The 16,838-nt window shown below is 41.1% G+C and overlaps 1 protein-coding gene across 1 annotated transcript in view; it reads left to right on the top strand.

Annotated features, from left to right (window-relative positions):
- Nucleotides 1-1,088: 1,088 nt before the first annotated feature.
- The window catches only part of LOC311496176 (uncharacterized protein), a gene marked incomplete at its 3' end in the record, with an annotated part of 351,079 nt that continues 335,329 nt past the window's right edge, over nt 1,089-16,838 (top strand). Inside the window, exon 1 of the mRNA XM_084555939.1 lies at nt 1,089-2,511. Coding sequence (XP_084412065.1) covers nt 2,347-2,511 — 165 coding nt within the window. The 5' untranslated portion in view covers nt 1,089-2,346. The remainder of the gene's footprint in view (nt 2,512-16,838) is intronic.

Here is a 16,838-nt window from a genome sequence, read left to right as displayed (position 1 = left end):
GACCTGGACGATGTCTCTGAGCGGCGCGCGCACCCGCGATGGTCAGCTTGTATGCTAGTTTTTTTGCAACATGGCTGAATATTTGTCCGACTTTGAGATTGTAGACAAACCATAGCAGTAGCAAATTACTGGTAAGCAAGCCGACCGTAGTGGGTGTCCGCGCCGCTCAGAGGTTAGAAGACATTATCCGGGATGATGTTAACAGGCAACTCCAGACTCAACGGGGTATAGCACTAGCGTATCATAACAAAGTATTGGCGGAATGAACGAGTTTCGCTGCAGATGATGCGTTATTTAGAGGCTGCGCTTCGATGCCCTGACCACTCCCGCTATGTGGATATACGCTGATCTAATTATCTCCTGAACAAGTGCAAATGAAACAAAAGTGATATTGGTGAGTAAACGATGATATTTTATGCTAGAAATAAGGTCCAGGTTGTAAAAAACAGTGGTTTCCCTTTAAATGCACAGTGGCAAAGCCACAGATGTTTCAGTAATGAGCAGTTAAATAAAAATGTCATCTATTTCAAATCATAAATCTTTTAATTTAATTCTAACAAATAGGCCCAGCCTAAAGAACATTTTACACTAAATGTATCTAATATTGTGTTGTTCATATTTAAATCATTCATTATGTTTTGTTGGGGGAAAAAAGGAGGATAAAATAAAAAATAAATAAAAAATCGCATATTAAATCGCAATCGCAAAATTGGGGGGAAAAAATCGCAATTACATTATTTTCCCAAATCGTTCACCCTATTTATTACCGTGTTCCCTTAGGAACATGTGGGGTGCAGTGAGGGAGTATGGGAAATGACATTACATAGCGAAATTCACTCAAACTGTTGGTTTTAATGTACATTGCAAAGGAAGCTAAACTGTTTACACACGCATTATTTCAGTCTATTTGCTGAATGAGCATCAACAAACTAGAAACTGGTGAACTGACATCATTCTCTCAGATGTTCTTGTCAATACTGTGTTCTGTTACTACCGGTCACTAAGGAATCATGACGTGCTTTCTTTAGTTAAGTCTAAACAGCAGTCGCATCCACAGATATTACCAGAAAAATGAACACATAAACATACACAGTGGTAAGAATTAAAGACAGAAATAAATTTGATTTGACGTGCACTTAGATTTAATTAGCTGAGTCCATGTTCACTGGCTAACATGGAAGAAGCTGAGTTTAGTGCAGCCAGACACCAGGGGCTTCACTTTTGGAAACCAGTCATGTCGTCCATGTTTAACAGTGGTGCAGAGCATAGGTGGACTGCCTATGGAACCCTTGTTGCTAGGCAACATCTTCAAGAGAAAACAAATGTGGTCACATGACGCTGCTGCCAGGCAACATTGCCTTTGTTGCCTTTGAAGAGATTGACATCAAAGGCAACAGGCAAAGAGAGTCTTTGAATAGACCTCAAAACAGTCTACTACATACCTCGATACAGTCTAATACAGACCTCGATACAGTACTACAGAGACCTACAAACCTCAATATAGTCTACTACAGAGTAGGGCTGCAGCTATCGATTCTAGGGCTGAAACGATTCGTCGAGTTACTCGATTAACTCGATTACAAAAAAATGCTCGAGGCAAAAACTCTGCCTCGAAGCCTCGTTAAATTCCTATGACGCGCACTATACGCGCAGGGATCTGAGTTTTCCACACGGACCGTTGTTTTGGAAGCACGGAAGCATTTATGCGAGGCACACCAGTAGCGCGTGATATATTTTGAATTTATTTGGCACGATGGCGGAGAGTAAAGATGCCCATAAACGGCAGAAAATGTCTAAAGTTTGTGATCATTACATTCATAAGTTATAATACATTTCACGCAGCTGAATCACGGAAAGCGCGAATGAAAGCGGCCATGTGGCATTGTTTACAAAACTTGACCGCAGCGCACGTTTGCAGGCAGGCGACGAAAGCTCCGCTAGCGTAAAACACAAAATGGACCGGTATTTAATAAAAAAAGGGACAGAAACGAGCTCAAAAACCAGACGTAGTGGTGTGCCTCGCATAAATGCTTCCGTGCTTCCAAAACAACGGTCCGTGTGGAAAACTCAGATCCCTGCGCGTATAGTGCGCGTCATAGGAATTTAACGAGGCTTCGAGGCAGAGTTTTTGCCTCGAGCATTTTTTTGTAATCGAGTTAATCGAGTAACTCGACGAATCGTTTCAGCCCTAGAATCGATAGCTGCAGCCCTACTACAGAGACCTACAGACCTCGATATAGTCTACTACAGAGACCTACAGACCGTGATACAGTCTACTACAGAAAGCTACAGACCTCAAAAGTCCAGCATTTGGCTATTTCTACTGTGTCCTTGATTCCCGGATCAATGGCCCAAACAAACAGCCCAACACCCAGACAGGAGTCTGCAATGACTCCCCACAACGATACCCCCACACAATTCTGTGCCTTCACTGGGGACGAAATGGACCTCGACTTGTGCAATGAGCAAATCCGCAACCTGCGGAATCAAGCAAAATCAATGCGCAAGCAGAACAAAGGACTTGTCTCTAAAAGGGACAACTGGATCACTTGAAAATAGAGCTGGATTGGGCTCACAGGACTGGGAAACCAATGGCATCGTCAGATAAGCCACGACCCATTGTGGTCAGATTTCTGCGGCTGAAGGACAAACTTGCTGTTCTGGATAAAGCTAAAAACTTGAAGGGCTCTGGCATCTTTATAAACGAGGACTTCCCTGAAGCCGTCCGGCAAAGAAGGAAAGAACTTCTCCCAGCAATGAAGGCCGCTCGGGAGAGAGGTGACATTGCATATTTGAGATATGACAAACGGAGATATTGTCCATCCACCCACCCAAAACCCATCACACCAAAGGAAAGGTAACGCTCAGAGTCTGGCTCATTAGTTTTCTATCTTTAGACATTTATACAGTATTTTGATTATTTAGTTATATATCTGCAGCACATTATTCCTTATATACACTATGGACTATAACAAACTTGATTTTGAAGGCCAGACTTTTAAGCCCTTTGATCCCTCGACTATTGACTCCTACAACTTTGATGTTGACCCAGACCTACATTTTTTTTCATCTTTTGATGCCTCCAAAATTTGTAGTTATTATAATGATACTCAGTTTAATGACTTGTGTGTTTCTATGCCTCCTAATATATTCTCTACTTTTCATCTGAATATAAGAAGTCTTTCTAGCAACTATGATAAATTCATCCATTATCTATATACACTTAAACATGATTTTTCTGTTATTGCTTTATCAGAAACATGGCTTACAGAGGACTCTAAAGACATTTTTAAATTACCTAAATACAACTCGGTTCACTGTGTAAGAGAGAATAGATCTGGCGGCAGAGTATCTCTGTTCATCAATGATGTTTATGAATATAAAATCAGGGATGATCTCTGTCTAAAGTCTGATGGGGCTGAGGTGGAATCCGTTTTTGTAGAGCTCTCTGGTGTCTCTGGTTGAAAGAATGTTGTTGTTGGTGTTGTTTATCGCCCACCTGACTCTATCATCAAAGATTTCAATGAAAGTTTGTCAAATTCTCTTGATCTGATAAACAATGAGGATAAACTTTGTTACATTTTAGGAGATTTTAATATAAATCTTTTTAAATATAAATCAGATACCCTTACTGGGGACTTCCTTAATATTCTTTATTCTAGTTACTTTTTCCCTCTTATTCATAAATCTACACGAGTTAAAGAAAATTCAGCAACCTTGATCGATAACATTTTAACTAACTCTTTGAGTGAAGGAATGAAATCTGGGGTCTTGTATTTAGATTTGTCAGATCATTTTCCTATTTTCCAGTACTCTTTAATCAAGAGTTTTAATAGAGTTAAACATACCAAGAAAACAATGCACAAAAGAATTATGAGCAAGTCTAATATTTCAAAATTTAAAAACAAGCTTACCAGTATTTCATGGGATGACCTATATGAGGAAAATAATGCTGAATTTGCTTATCAATATTTTATGAAAGTTATTAGCTCTAACTTTGATGAATGTTTCCCAATTGGAAGTTCTACCAGGGAATACAGTCAAGACTCCAATAAGCCATGGTTTACAGCTGATTTGTTGAAGCTGTTGAGGAAAAAGAATAAACTGTACAGAAAATATCTCTCAAATCCCACTCCTCTTAGCCATTGGGTTTATAAATCCTATAGAAATAAATATATTCATTCCATCAGATCTACAAAAAAGAAATATTTCAGCGAAAAATTTAATAGATGTTCATATGATATTAAAACCACATGGAAAGGGATAAATCAGCTGTTGCAAAGAGAAAAAATTACCCCAGAGCTACCTGCTGTCTTTTTGGATGGTGAACATTCTTTTAAAAATCCATTCGATATAGCGCAAAAATTTAATGATTTTTTTTGTTAATATTGGTTATGAATTAGCTAACAAAATATCTGTATGTCATGGTAATCCACTGGACTTTATCCATAGATATTATCCTATTATTTCTTCTTTCGAGTCCCCTGATATTCAAGAAATAAGTGACATAATTGATGAGCTAAAAACATCTTCAGCCGGTCATGACTATATTACTGCATTCCTTGTTAAACAGGTGAAACAGTCAGTACTGCAGCCGCTTGCTCACATATTTTCTCTGTCTTTGAAAACAGGCGTTGTACCAGAGGATTTAAAAGTTGCCAAAGTGATTCCTCTGTTTAAAGCTGATGATCCATGTTGTTTTAATAACTATAGACCCATATCTATTTTGCCATGTTTTTCAAAAATATTAGAAAAAATTATTTATAAAAGGATTCTTTCTCATTTAGATTCTAATTCAATTCTTTACAAACACCAATATGGTTTCCGGAAAAAACACTCCACTTACATGGCTCTGCTTCACCTGATTGACAAAGTTACTTCTGCACTTGAAAATAATGAATTTACTTGTAGTATTTTTCTTGACTTTTCAAAAGCTTTTGATACAGTTAATCATCATATTTTACTTGAAAAGATGTATAAATATGGTTTTCATGATACCACACACAAATGGTTAAAAAATTATGTTTCCAACAGAAGACAGTATGTTTGTGTCAAGGGTTGCTATTCTAACAAAGCTAGACTACTCTGTGGGGTTCCGCAGGGATCCATTCTGGGACTATTATTATTTCTCATATACATTAATGATTTGTCTAATGCCTCTAATATCCTTTCTCCAATAATGTTTGCAGATGACACAATGCTAGTTCTTTCTCATTCAAATTTCACTTCATTGATTAAGGATGCAAATGTTGGTTTAACTGCCTACGCTACCTGGTTCAGATTAAATAAATTATCTTTGAATATAAAAAAATCTAACTTTATCATTTTCAGTGGCAAAAAATCATATTCTAAGGATTTATCTAAAATTTCAATTGAGTCTGTTGAGATGCCTCAAGTGTCATCTACAAGATTCCTGGGAATTACTGTTGATGAGAGTTTGAGTTGGAAAGAACAAACTGACTGGGTTAGCAGAAAAATAAATAAATCTATTGGTATAATTAGAAGGGTCAGTCAGTTTGTCATCACAAACTGTCTCCATACTCTATATTACAGTTTAATTTATCCCTATCTTTCATATTGTAATATAGTTTGGGCAAGTACTTTTCCTAGTACGCTCAACAAAATCTTGGTCCTCCAGAAACGTTTTGTTAGAACTGCAACTCGAACTGAGTCACACACTCCATCTGCTCCTTTACTTCAAAAACTACAAATTCTTACTATTTTAACATCAATATTTTTGAAATATGTGTCTTTATGTATAACATACATTCAAGTGAAGGGAATATTCCTGAGCATTTCAAGACATATTTTAAATCAAATTCACAGGTCCATTCCTACTCAACTCCTCAATCGTCAGATCTTCATCTTCCTAAATTTCTTACTTGCAGAGGTCAATTTTCAATAAGATTTAGGGGTACTAAATTGTGGAATGACTTTTCCCATTTGGCAAAAAACTGTTCCTCTATAAAACTCTACAAAAGACACTTAAAAGATTATTTAACGGTTGTTTTGTAATTTGCTTTTTTTCATATGTTGTTGTTCATGTCTCTGTTTTATCTTTGACTCACTTATGCTCAAGGAATCAATAATTTAGGGGTATAAACCAATATTTCCCTCATGGAGACACACATACATACACATCGCACACATTACACACTCACATTTTTTGTTTTTATGTTAAATGTTTGTTTGTTTGCTTGTTTGTTTTTTTGTATGTTAATTTTGTGTTCTCTTTTAAATATTGTAAAATTTTAACATTACTTAGGTAGAGGCTTCAAATAAGCCCATTAGGCTTTCTGCTTCTTCCTGCACTGTGTGTTACTTTTTTTATTCTTTGTCAATCTTGTATTTTTTTTCTTTTAAACTGTGCAAAAATAAAAATCTAAATCTAAAAATCTAAATCTAAAAGGGACAAGCTCCGCAAAGAATACAGCTCCATCAAGGATGAGCTTGACAAGCTGAAGGAAATGCTGGAGAAGGAGAATAACACCGAAGCCAATGAGTCAAAGGACGAGGCATCTTCAGAGAGTCCCAACAAGATGTTGGACCCGCTCCAGCTAGAGATCCAGGACCTGGAGAAGGAACTCAGCCAGAGAGACCAAGAAATCCTGGAGCTCCAGAAGGAAAAGGAGAGTTTCTCTGCAAGCCTCACTGACAACGAAGAGCTGCTTGCTGAGAGACAAAAGATGGAAGAAGAGAAGGCAGCTCTGGAGGAGCTAAGGAAGCAGGTGGAAGAAGAGAAGACAGCACTGAAGGAGCAAAAGGAACTGCTTTCCAGTTCTCTCAATGAAGATCCAGAGGAGAGGAACAAACAAATGAAGAAAAAGAAAAAGCTGGAAGACAAGAGTAAAGAACTGAAGGAGAAAGTGAAACAGCTGGAGGAGACTAAGAAAGAAATGGAGATAAAAAATGCAGAACTGAGAGAGAGACAGCTTCACTTGGAGGAAGGGAGAAAGGAACTGGATGCCAGAACCATACAGCTGGAGGACGCTAAGAGACATATGGTGAAGACAAGTCAAGAACTGAAAGACAAGAATAGAGATGTGGAGCAAGAAAAGAGAGAACTGCAGGACAGCATTAGACATCTGGAGGAGACTAAGATACAACTGAAGAAAGACAGTGAAATATTGACAGTGAAGAACAAAGACTTGGAGTGGGAGAAGAAGACTCTGGAGGAGAAAAACGAAGACCTGGAGGGAAACAAGAAAATAGTGGAGAAAGGTGAAGAACTTAGAAATAAGTTAATTTTGGATTATTTTCCAAAATCGTTCAGCCCTAGCCACCATATCTCTCCACCCTCCCTCCAGGACCCATCCACCATATCTCTCCACCCTCACCCCTCTGCTCTCCACCCTCCCTCCACGACCCATCCTTCTAAACTCTCCACCCTCCCTCCACGACCCATCCTCCTTAACTCTCCACCCCCCCAACCCCCCTGCCCCAACTACGTCCCCACGCTGGCCCACACTCACACTGAGAACCAGCAGCAGGGAAAGGATGATCCGTTGTACAAAATCCGTCCACTTGTCAGTCATCTTACCACAAAGTTCAGTGAGATCCCTATGGTTGAGAAGCTGGCGGCGGATGAGCAAATGATTCCTTTCAAAGGAAAAAGCAGGCTGAAGGTGTACCTCCCAAGTAAGCCAAAAAAAATGGGGGTACAAGATTTTAGTTTTGGCAGGATCAGATGGTGTCCCCTATAATCTGGAAGTATATACAGGGAAGGTCGTACAGCCGCGTGGCATGCAAGATGTGGGGGCAAGTGGCAATGTTGTCCTCCGTCTGTGCCAACCTGTGCCAACCCACCAACACTACAAATTATTCTTCGACAACTGGTTTACAGGGGTTCCTCTGGTTCTGGCTTTGGCTGAGCAGGGCATTGATTGCACTGGCACAATCCGTGCAAACAGGTTGCCCGGAGCCAACTTGAAAACTGACCTTGAGTTGAAGAGGGAAGGGCGTGGTTCCTTTGACCAGCAAGCAGCCACGGTCAGAGAAACTACTCTGCGGGTGGTGAGATGGCATGATAACAGGTCAGTCACCCTTATCAGCAGCTACATGGGATCATCTCCAGTAACAGAGGTCAACCGATGGGACCGCACGAAAAAGGTCTGTGTCCGAGTGAAACGCCCTGCTATAGTCGAAGAGTACAACAGAAATATGGGTGGGGTGGATTTACTTGATTCCCTGATCGCTCTGTACCGGTGCAGAATTAGGTCCAAGAAGTGGTACCATCGGGTCATGTTCCACATGCTGGACATGACCACAGTGACGGCATGGCTGCTTTACAGGAGAGATTGCGTGAGCTGTGACATGAGGCCAGACGAACAGATGAGACTCTACTCGTTCAAGTCTTACGTAGCTGAAGGCCTCTGCAAAAGCGGAAAGAACCTAGAACGGAAGAAAGGTCGCCCCAGTTCCACGGTTTCCATGGAGTTTGAGGCAAAGAAGAAAAGAGGACATACAGCACCAATCCCTGTCAATGATGTGCGCTTGGATGCCACAGCACATTGGCCGATGATGACCGAAAAAAAAGGAAGATGCAAGCTTCCAGGGTGCAATGGTACACCTAAAGTTATGTGCAGGAAATGCAAAGTTCATTTGTGTTTCACAGCCACCAGCAACTGTTTCCTTCAGTTCCACACAGGATAATTGCCACCAATTGTTCTTGGAAAAAAAATGAAAATAAATAACATTCAGACAAACTAAATCAGTTAAAGATACACAAATATACATGTAAACAGTATCAATTTAGATCTTTTTTTATAACTGATATGTATGGAAATGAACTTGATGGCACAAAATAAACATTGTTGATATACATCTGCATAATTTCCCTTTTTTTGTTCCATTTTCATTACAAAACTGAACATAGAAAACCTTGACGTTTTACTACCCTTGTTGCGCATTGTTGCCCTGAGGCAACGTACTGATTTCTGGTTTGGGGGGGTCGGGGTGTCAAATTTTTTTTTTGATATGTCATCAGGGACCCACAAGCTCTCAAAAGGTGGGGCAAAACATTTTTTTACACAAAAAATAAAAAGTCATGCCATAGAGGGTTAAAACATTAAAAACAAATAAATCAATTCTGTGTGTCTTTGCTTCTCTGAATAATCAGTAAAATATAAGTGCAACACATTCTAGATAAGTTATTGTTAATACATTTAATAGTGGTATTAGTCAGTGGATAAAGATGATGAAGATGAAGGTTATTATCATTACTGGACAGGATTAAGGTTGTTTAAGAAAGGTTGTTGTTTCTATCCATTCAATAGTGACTGGAAAACTACCAAGCTCCCTGAGCCCATAGTGGAGCAGTTTAACAAAATACTGAATGAACCTGAATGAACTACTGACACATTCTTTGATGTTTTTCAAAACCAGTTCACACGATTTGTTTAAAATTCTATCAATGAGTAGCTACAATTTCTCTCATCTATCCAATCCTGCCTCACTGATTTTTTTCTTTAAATAAGAATGGCAACAGTGGAATGAAAATAAAATAGTGTGATCATCTACCTGCTGATCTGCAGTTGTTGCACAACAAGGGTCCTTCATGAAGGAAACAATGCATCAGTTTAGAGATTACTTTTATTGTCTTTTAAATTGTATATAGTCATGTTCAATTTGATGCCAGCAACACGTTCAAATAAGTTGGGACCTGAAAAATAAAAGACTGGAAAGATTGTAAGTTGTGTAGTGCTTAAAAAATAGGTTAAAAGACCAGTAACATGATTGGTTCTAAACAGAACAATATAGATGAACAATTAATTAAGAATCACATTTCTCAGTGTTAAGTGAATCAGTATCAGCATCTGTGAAAGCACTATTAATGCTGAACTAGAAAATTCCTGCGGAAATTTTGACTGTGCTGATGATGCTGCCGTCCAGTTTCAAGTGTGCGTGGTAAATCATTTTATAAGGAAAATCATCATACTATATCACATTATCAAACTCGGCAACCCGGCAACAAAGTGACTGGATGGGTGTGAGTTTGATGTCATGCAGGGTACAACAAACCAAACAGGATGACGAGGATGCAGTAGGCCTGGCTGAGAGAGAGAGAGAGAGACACTGAGAAGGGTCGTCCTTTATGCCCTTCTACAAACTGAAGGGCAGGTACAGGCAGCAGACCCCTCCCAGCTCCACCTGAAAGCCAGCATCAAATAAGGAAGAGAGTGGGAGGGATCGTCACACCCCCATATATTAAATTACTCCAATTATATATATAAACTGTCTTTAATGTTGTTACAAGCCATAAATGTTTCCTACTTTATGTGGTGGAATAATATATTTTTCAGTTTGACACAGTTCTATTTAAAAATATCTTCCCTTTAAATTGTAAAACTTCAACATTATGTTTTAACTTCAGTGCCGGTTTGATGACTGTGATAAGCTCCCGCTAGCAACGGGGCGAATTAGCCGGCGGCTAACCCCACTAGCCTCCGCGTTAGCTCGCGGCTAACTCCCGCGGCTAACTCGCGGTTAAGTCCCGCGGGTCCGCGGTTAAATCCCGGTTAGCTCGCGGTTAAATCCCGGTTAGCACGCGGTTAATACCCGGTTAGCTCGCGGTTAATACCCGGTTAGCTCGCGGTTAACTCGAGGCTAGCTCGCGGTTAGCTCGAGGCTAACTCCGCGGTTGAGTCCGCCGCGGTTAGCTAGCGGCTAGCTCCGCTAGCTCGCTAACATACATGAGCTATGCTGGAAGGCTAGCCTAAGGCTAAAACATTGGGCGGCTAGTAGTTAACTTCTATTAACAGTTCAGCTATGTTGGGCACAAACACTTAACATATAAATAATTCTAGAAATTCACTTACTCTCAAGTCTCACGCATTGGGCGTGAGACACACGCATTTCAACCCGTTCACACGCTCACACGCCACACTATTTGTATTTCTCACGCAGAGAAATTACCACGATAACGCGCACCAAGGTGCGCCGCTAATCAGGCGCGTTCCTGTAGAGTTCAGAGGCGCCTTTCACGCACCAGCCAATCAAATAAAAAGAATATACCTACTGAACAGCCAATCAAAAAATAGCATTGCTGTATCCGGGCAAGATTTAGATTTTCCCGGTTCAGACTCTCGCTGAGAAAAGGATCGTCACATCGCTCGAGTCACATCTCACTCATTACAAAACCTCCGGGTCACGTAAACCCGACCAATTAAATATTAAAATCAGTCCTGTGTCCCGTTTTTCCGTTTCGTATTTTTGATCTGAGCCTAAAATTATTATTATTATTTTTTTTCGTTTTGTGTTAGATTAAAAAAACAAATAACAAATAATCAGTCACTTTTTAATTTTTTGATTTTTGATTGCCATTCGAAAATGGAAAGAACGACTGATACACAGATTGTAAGTCATCTCATCATTTGATTTTTGTTCCTGGGGAATATTGTGTCCAGGCAGCTGATAATCAGTAATGTTAGCTAGCAGTTGACCAGTGTGTGAACTAGCCTAGCTAGCCAGTTGAATCCCGGCTAGTTTCAGCAGCTATTCTGACACTTGTTTTTTAGTCTTAGTTCAGGACACATTATTCACAGAACTTTTCTCTTAGGCCACTGCTTAGTTTTTTCTTTAACGTTATTCACAAAGCAGTTGAGACCAACTTCTAGGAAGGACATTACCAATTTAAGATGAGATTTGAAAAAAAAAAAAAGCTCTGCATTGCTTGAAGGCTCATGCAGGAGCTAGCTTACATTCACCTCGGTCCATGATAGGCTGATGAGTGCTGCATATTTGACTCAGCTGTAGAAATATCTTTCCCAGGGGGGCTAAATTATGTAATACCATATTATTGATAAGCTCAGACATTATCACACACACACACACCTGCACTAAGAAATGCTGAATTAAATACATATTTTTATTTGTGTGAATTTATGTGTTATTTATCAGATCTAAGCCCCGTCCCCACCCCAACCAAACTCCTGCCGTCACCGCCAAAATCTCACTCTGAACTCAGTTCAAAACTTGAGAGCCCTGCAGTAGCAAATTACTGGTAAACAAGCCGACCGTAGCGGGTGCACGCGCCGCTCAGAGGTCAGAAGACATCATCTTCTGATGATGATAACACGTAACTCCGGACTCAGCGGGGATATAGCACTAGCGTATCATAAAGTATTGGCGGAATGAACGAGTTTTGCTGCAGATAAAGCGTTATTTAGAGGCTGCGTCTCTATGCCCTGACCACTCCCGCTATATGGATATACGGTGATCTAATTATCTCCTGAACAAGTGCAAATGAAACAAAAGTGATATTGGTGAGTAAATGATGATATTTTATGCTAGAAATAAGGTCCAGGTTGTAAAAAACAGTAGTTCCCCTTTAAATGCACAGTGGCAGAGCCACAGATGTTTCTGTAATGAGCAGTTACATAAAAATGTCATTTATTTCAAGTCATACTTTTTTTAATTTAATTCTAACAAATATGCCCAGCCTATGGGAAAGAACATTTTACACTAAATGTATCTAATATTGTGTTGTTCATATTTAAATCATTCATTATGTTTTGTTGGGAAAAAAAGAGGATAAAATAAAAAATAAATAAAAAAATTGCATATTAAATCGCAATTGCAATATTGGGGGAAAAAAATCGCAATTAGATTATTTTCCCAAATCGTTCAGCCCTACCTCTGGTGGCCCTATTTTATCCCACAGTAAAATGTTTGACACAAAATAAAATTCCAAAGTTCGCTGAACTTTTTAAAGATTACAGATCTTTCAAATACCTTATCCTCACATGATAAAAACGGAATCTACTTTTTAACACGGAATAACGCGGAATTTTACATAATTTGACTGCAATGCTGTTTTCATGTGTATGAGGAACGTATGTCTGGGGAAAACTGCACGGACGGAAGCAAATCTGGGTGGCACAATAAGCCCCTTCCAGAGCCCGTCTACGGAGAGCCTTGCCACTCTCTATTAAGTCCCATTGTAACGAATTTTGGTTGCAGTTCCATCAGATTTCCACTGGGGGCGATCGCCATGAGTGCAACATGAATGGGACTCTATGGAGCTAAACGGCTAAATGTGTCTCTTTCACCCGATTGTCGTTGAGAAATCTCAGATTTGATTGTAGGTTTTGCAAGTTCAACATGGGTTATAGGTCAAAAGTTGAATGAACGAGAACTTATGTCCTTTCGTTTTCTTACAGGTTGAGTTGTTGTTGCCCATAACACGCTAGCATTGTGCTAATGAACGCTGATTGGTCAGTGAAGGACTGGTTACGACCAGATCCCGCTTGACGGCATCGTGGCATCCGAAGCGGGACCAGAATGTTAAGGCGGACTTTTTCGCCCAAGTTTTTTTTTTTCGGCCCGGTCTTTTAAAACAACAAAACAGAAACTCTTCTAGCACGATTATTTACCTGTGTCAGCTGTGTTGTCCATGCCTCGAGAGAAAAGAAAGTGCAGAGCGCGAAAGCACCAAAGCAGTGACTGAAGGATTACCGTAAAGCAGTATCTGGTCGTACGATGTGTATGACGTCATTGACATTTTAAAATACTTTTTAAAGCAAATAAGAGACTCTAAAAAATCTAACACCCAGCAATGTGTAATTTCTTTGCATCTCCTTTCAAATACAATATTCAAATTACTGCACAAAAAATTATATCCTGAGAAAAGTGGATTTTGAGGGGTACTGCTCCATAGACCGCCATTCATTCTGCACTTGTCCTGAGAGCGCCCTCATATGGAACTGGAGTGGAACTGCAACCAGTTCAGAAGCCGGAAGTTCAGTGAGAGTGGAACTTCTCCCCTTATTAGACATTCTCTGCCCCTTCCAAAGACTGAGCCCCTCCCCCTTCAAAACATTGTAAGCATGGCGAAGCGGCTGCCTATGGCTCTGTCTTCGTCAGCGAAAAAACTGCGAAACGCTACGCTAACCCCCCAGTACAGAGCCGAGCAGTTCCCGAACGACACGTGTCAGGCAGAGGTTGCGCTAGAATTTTTCATTGTCTGTCATTTTGACTGACAGGGTCATAAAAATCCCGTCATAATCTATTTTTACCCGTCACTTTATTTTTTTTTAAATGATAATAATGACATATTCAATAGCATTTAATTTTCATTCATTTTTAATTAATATGGCGGTGGAAAAAAAGATTCGGATCCGGCTCATACAACCGGCTATCAAAGACGACTCAAGAATCATGAATCTGGAGTCTATTTAACCGGCTCAGTTGAGTCCTACCATGTTTGATTGATTTATAATCAATAAACTGCACCATTCAAACATCTTTCATCTCACTTGGCAGAGAATCAAAACGTACTACACGACTGGACCACTAGCAAACTAAGGCACTAAGACACTCACTCACTTACGCACATTTTAGTCATTTACGTTAAAAACACACTGTTTTTGATAGTAAAGTAAGAGTAAAAGGTACAAAAAATGGGATTTGCAAAAACTATAATGGAAAAAACAGAACTACCAAAAATTAAAACGGAAAAAACAGAATTCCCAAAAATTAAAATGGAAAAAACGGAATTTGGGAAAAAATTAAACGGAATTTGGGAAAAAATAAAACGGATTTTATAGGGCCCTAGGTAAAGGTATTTGATCTAACTACTGTGGCTCAGTAGGCAAAGCGGGTTTTCCATAAACCAGAGGTTCAATCCCACATGCCTTAGTGTCCCAGTTGCTCCCAGTGCCTGGCACTGGTGTGTGACTGTGTGTGGTTGTGTAAATGATTGGGTAAATGTGGCATTGTGACTGTAAAGCGCTTTAAGTACCCCTCACAGCGCTATATAAATACGAGACCGTTTATTATATTTCAGTGACGTGAGGTTTCCAAACATCGGTGAGAAGATTCAAGATTCAAGATTCAAGATTTCTTTATTGTCAATTTCTCAATACGTTTGCAACATACAGAAAAATCGAAAAAACGTTTCTCTCTCTTTCTCACATAATAATAAATAAAATAAAATAAAAACCTAAATAGACCTAAAGTGGGTGAGGTTGGCAGTGAAACAGTTGCTATGTAAACATCTGTATATAATATAAATATAGTGAATAAATAGAAAATAGAAATTTCTATGTACATCAGTGCAATGTATAGTTACAGCTTGGATTTTTATTTTTATTTTATTTTATTTTATTTTTTTTTAAATGTGCAAAGGTGTGGTAAGGTGCAGTTTGCCGTCAGAAGGCAGGTGAGGTAGAGTCCCTGTGTGATGGGTGGGTTATGGTCCGGCAGGGGGCATGAGGCGGGGGGGGAGGGGGAGATGGGCAGAGTTCAGCACCCTGACAGCCTGATGGACGAAGCTGTTCAGCAGTCTGGTGGAGCAGGCCCGGAGGCTCCGGTACCTTTTCCCCGAAGGCAGGAGACTGAAGAGGGGATGTAGGGGGTAGGAGGGGTCACTGGCAATGCTGGTGGCTCTGCGAGTGAGGCGGGTGTGGAAAATGTCTGTGAGGGAGGGCAGGGGGGCACCGATGATCTTGCTGGCTGTGTTCACTATGCGTTGCAGAGTCTTTCGGCAGGAGGCAGTGCAGCCTCCGTACCACACAGTGATGCAGCCAGTGAGGACACTCTCAATGGTGCCCCGGTAGAAAGAACACATGATGGAGGGCGGAACTTGTGCTCTTCGTAGTTTCCGGAGGAAGTAGAGGCGCTTCTGCGCCCTCTTGGCCAGTGATGTTGTGTTATTAGTCCAGGAAAGGTCTTCTGAGATGTGCACCCCTAGGAACTTGGTGCTGCTCACCCTCTCCACAGCAGCACCTTCGATGGTCAGCGGGGGATGCTGGGGGTGACCTCTCCTGAAGTCGACAACAATCTCTTTTGTTTTCTCCACATTGAGGATGAGATTGTTGTCCTTACACCACTGCACCAGTAGGCTCACCTCTCTTCTGTAGTTGGCTTCATCGTTGTTGGTGATGAGGCCCACCACAGTTGTGTCATCCGCAAACTTGATGATGTGGTTGGTGCTGTAGGTTGGAACACAGTCGTGGGTTAGCAGGGTGAAGAGCAGCGGGCTGAGCACACACCCTTGTGGAGCTCCTGTGCTCAGCGTGATGGTCTTTGAGGTGTTGCTGCCAACCCGCACGGTCTGTGGCCTCCCTGTGAGAAAGTCCAGCACCCAGTTGCAGACGGAGGTTTTTAATCCAAGGTGGCTCAGTTTTGGTATGAGTTGCTGGGGAATGATTGTGTTAAATGCTGAACTAAAGTCTAAGAACAGCATTCTTACATGTGAGTTTTTTGAGTCCAGGTGGGTGAGTGCTGGGTGGAGAGCGGTGGAGATAGCATCCTCCGTAGACCTGTTTGGCCTGTACGCAAACTGGTACGGGTCATGGGAGGGAGGGAGGATGGATTTGATGTTCTGCATGACCAGCCGCTCGAAGCACTTCATGATGGTGGAAGTCAGGGCTATGGGCCGATAGTCATTGTAGCTGGATGGGTTAGGGGTCTTCGGGACTGGGATTATGGTGGCGGCTTTGAAGCACTTGGGGACAACAGCTTGGCTCAGGGAGATGTTAAAGATATCGGTGAGGACATCCTTGAGCTCCTCGGCACAGTCTCTTAGAGCACGGCCTGGAATGTTGTCTGGTCCGGCTGCCTTCCGTGGGTTGATCCTGGAGAGGGTCCTCTTCACGCTGGATGGGGCCAGACACATGGCCTGCTCGTTCGGTGGGAGTGGGGACTTCTGAGCCGGTGTGCTGTTGTGTGTGTCAAAGCGGCCGTAGAAGTCATTGAGGCTGTTCAGCAGTGTGATGTCGCTCTCACAGGTCCGTGGTGGGGGTTTATAGTCTGTGAGGGTTTGGATGCCACGCCAGAGAGACTGGGCATCTCTTGTGTCGCTGAAGTGTCCAGATATTTTTCTGCTGTACTGTCGT

This window comes from Chelon labrosus (assembly GCF_963514085.1).
Source record: "Chelon labrosus genome assembly, chromosome: 11".
Taxonomy (NCBI): Eukaryota; Metazoa; Chordata; class Actinopteri; order Mugiliformes; family Mugilidae; genus Chelon; species Chelon labrosus.
Note: the sequence above shows the minus strand (reverse complement) of the source record. Positions and strands in the feature narration are given on the sequence as shown.